The sequence below is a fragment of the Olea europaea genome, chromosome 18 (assembly GCF_002742605.1).
Source record: "Olea europaea var. sylvestris chromosome 18, O_europaea_v1, whole genome shotgun sequence".
NCBI classification, from domain to species: Eukaryota; Viridiplantae; Streptophyta; class Magnoliopsida; order Lamiales; family Oleaceae; genus Olea; species Olea europaea.
Genome location: NC_036254.1, coordinates 29,734,065 through 29,737,226, shown reverse-complemented (window position 1 = coordinate 29,737,226; position 3,162 = coordinate 29,734,065). Strand labels below are relative to the sequence as shown.

Genomic DNA, 3,162 nt, shown 5'->3' with positions numbered 1-3,162 from the left:
GATGTCGTACGACAGCCATAACCGAGGATTCGGTTGATTCTAAGCGTCCCATAGCCTGTCTCTCCGATTGGACTTTACGAATGTAGGCATAGCTTTGTTCTAAGGAGAGTTTAGGTTCTTTTCGTAGTATTTCTCCACGCACCTGGTCATACTCGGAGTCGAGTCCACTCAAGAACATGTGAACACGCATCCGTTACATTGCTGAAGTTTCTTGAATTACAGCTGCAACGTTATCATTCTGTGAGGCTACTCTCTGATCAATTTCTTGGAACATGGCCACCAATTCGTTGTAATAGGTAGGAATCGGTCGTCCACTTTGTTTTGCTTCGAAACACTTCTTGTTCAATTCAAAAATCCGGGTTTCATCGGAGTTATCATAAAAGGTTTTTTCAACAGCTTCCTAAATATCCCTTGCAGTAGGAAGACGAATATACCTGTTCATAAGCGAAGGTTCCACGGAGTCGATCAGCCAACTCTTCACCTTTTCATTATCTGTGGCCCAAGCTTCATATTCTACAGAATGCATATCAGGTTCCTTCTTTGCTCCAGTCAAGTATCCAACCTTTCCCCGTGATCCAATCCGCATGCGCATGAGAGGAGCCCATAAGGTGTAGTTGGATTCATTTAAGGCAATGCTCGTCGAGAACGTTGAGTTATCTTGGGTGGTGTAATGGTGATGGACGATTTTTGAAGGTAGCGTAGTGGTGATGGATGATTCAAGATCTTGTGCCGTGTTCATCGTCTCCTCAGCCATTGAAAATTGTTAAAGAATCCAGAATTTTTTTTGTTGCTCTGATACCAAAAAGATAAACAATACAATGATTTTAGGGTTTCAATACAAATCAATTTTATTCATCCCAAAGGAGGGGTATATATCTACGCACAAACAATCTTCCTATAATTATGCAGTATCATAAAATATCCTATTGCCATAGAAATCCTAATTATACTTATTTACTATATTCTATTAATAGAAAAAATCTTTTTTCCAATTCTACATATAAAGGGACCCTTCCTAATGGAATAATGGTGGCTATCAAAAGATTGTTCGTCAATACACGACAATGGACGAATGAAATTTTCAATGAGGTCAACTCAATTAGCGGGATTCAGCACAAGAATCTCGTAAAATTTTACGGTTGTACTTGTAGCATCGAAGGGCTAAATAGTCTTCTCGTGTATGAAATTGTACCTAACAAAAATCTTGATCAAATACTCATTGGTATGCGCGAGTTTTGATATTTTCTTCGAGTTTTATATTGCTTCGAGTTCTTGTGATTAACGTTTCATGTAGATAGGAAAATAGCCCAACTGGTAAATTGGCATAAGCGATTAAATATAATTTGTGGGATAGTTGAGGGGCTTGCGCATCTTCATGAAGGCTGTCAAGCTAAGATTATCCACAGATATATTAAAAGCAGTAACATTCTGCTCGATGAGAATCTCGAGCCAAAATAGCTTATTTTTGACTTGTTCGACGTGTTAGTACTGATAAATCCCATATCAGTACCGGAGTTGCAGGAATCGTGTAAGTTTCCAGCTATACGAAAATATTTTTTGTTGTGGTTTTCATTTATATATCATAGAACAAAAATGTAATTTTTCCTTTTTTGAAGAGGATACCTTGCTCCCAAATATCTCGTTCAAGGTTGCTTAATTGAAAAGGCCGAAATATACCCTTTCGGCGTGTTGTCTATAGAAGTTGCGTGCAGCAGGAAAAACAGCATCTTTGTGAATGATTCCGTTTTACAATCCATAATGCCTTAAATCATTCAATACAATAGAAATAAGCGAAACATGTTTAAAGAACTTTTTCAATACAATAGAAATAAGCGAAACATGTTTGAAGAACTTACTTTTTTCTTATTTTAAGTAAAAAAATAAGTTACTCATTCATAGCTAAACATGCTCTTAGTTGTGAGGCATAAATTTCTGCTCTTAGGTATGGGAAAACTACAAATCCAAAACAATTACTCGATCGATTGATAGCGGTTAACAGGGGATTTTCATGAAGAGGAGGCGTCACGTGTTCTTCAAATAGGGCTTCTGTGCATGCAAACACATAGGTCATTACGACCTTCCATGTCAAAAGTAGTTCGGATGCTAAGAGATGACAACAAGAGTGTGATTCTTAAGGCTAAACAACCACCATTTCAGAATTCTTGCCTTCTAAACTCAGATGACACAACGAACTCTTCAGGATCGAATAGTTTTTCTTCGAATTGGCATTCGACTCAAGATATTGTGTCAACTAGAAGTGCGGACTTTGCGAGCATTTTTATATATATGCGATGCCGGTGATGATTAATAGTAATTGATGGTGACAATGAAGCAAAGAACAAGAATATCATTGCTGGAAATGCATTTAGCTCTGACTTCAACTCGTATCATGCAACAGTGAAAAAGTAGGAAAGAATTTATAAACCCCAAGACAACCATAGTTAAAGCATAAAGATAGGTTAGTTATGGTTTAATGTTCTATCTCTGAGAGAATTCCAATAGTTTAATGGCAGTAGTTTTAAATTTTGCAAAAACACCACTGTAATTTTAAAACAAGATTTAAAAAGTTTTCTTCTAAATCAAGAAGTGGAACAAGAAATTCAAAACAAGGGCTCTAATGGATGATTACGGTTGCGTTTGACAAATTCAGCGAAGCCTGGCGTATGTACTATACTAGAGAGAATTAAAAAAAGGGTGACAGAGGCGAAAGGTAAAGGAACATGTAGTTGTTTTGTGATTTCTTCAACGTGGAGTCAAAAGTTAAATCATAAATATTTTTATGAAGGATTTCAATCTTAGCGTGGTGGCTTTGATTCTAATTATTTAATATAATTGTAATCATGCTATGAATCAAGAATCATAATATAATGAATTTATAAATCGAATTCATACCTGCAAAACCCATCGTTGATATGAATAATAGCAGTCGAATCATTCCCTCCTTGCTCCTCACAAAGTATTGGTCATCAATGGAGCAAGCTAATAAAACAAGATGGAGAGGAGAGGGGACCTAACCTTTATATAGGAAATTATTGAGCCGTCCTATTATGACTGAAACTCTAATTAGGATTTATATATATTACCGACCCACATACTTAAAATTATCATATTATATAATATACATCCCATAAGGTGTAAAAGGCACAATTGATCACTTAATAA

The 3,162-nt window shown here is 36.2% G+C and overlaps 1 protein-coding gene across 1 annotated transcript; it reads left to right on the top strand.

Moving 5' to 3' along the window:
• The first annotated feature begins 1,026 nt into the window (after nt 1-1,026).
• LOC111366984 (cysteine-rich receptor-like protein kinase 42) lies at nt 1,027-2,409 on the top strand. Its single transcript, XM_022987660.1, has 5 exons — nt 1,027-1,222; nt 1,295-1,420; nt 1,522-1,528; nt 2,067-2,209; nt 2,312-2,409. The coding sequence occupies exons 1-5, from the start codon at nt 1,027-1,029 to the stop codon at nt 2,407-2,409; spliced, it is 570 nt and encodes a 189-aa protein (XP_022843428.1).
• Nucleotides 2,410-3,162: the final 753 nt, after the last annotated feature.

Coding starts and splice junctions, on each gene's coding strand:
- LOC111366984 (XM_022987660.1), top strand. CDS start 1,027: ATGGTGGCTATCAAAAGATTGTTCGTCAATACACGACAATGGACGAAT. Junction 1,223..1,294: donor TCTTGATCAAATACTCATTG/GTATGCGCGAGT, acceptor CGTTTCATGTAG/ATAGGAAAATAGCCCAACTG. Junction 2,210..2,311: donor GAACTCTTCAGGATCGAATA/GTTTTTCTTCGA, acceptor GATGATTAATAG/TAATTGATGGTGACAATGAA.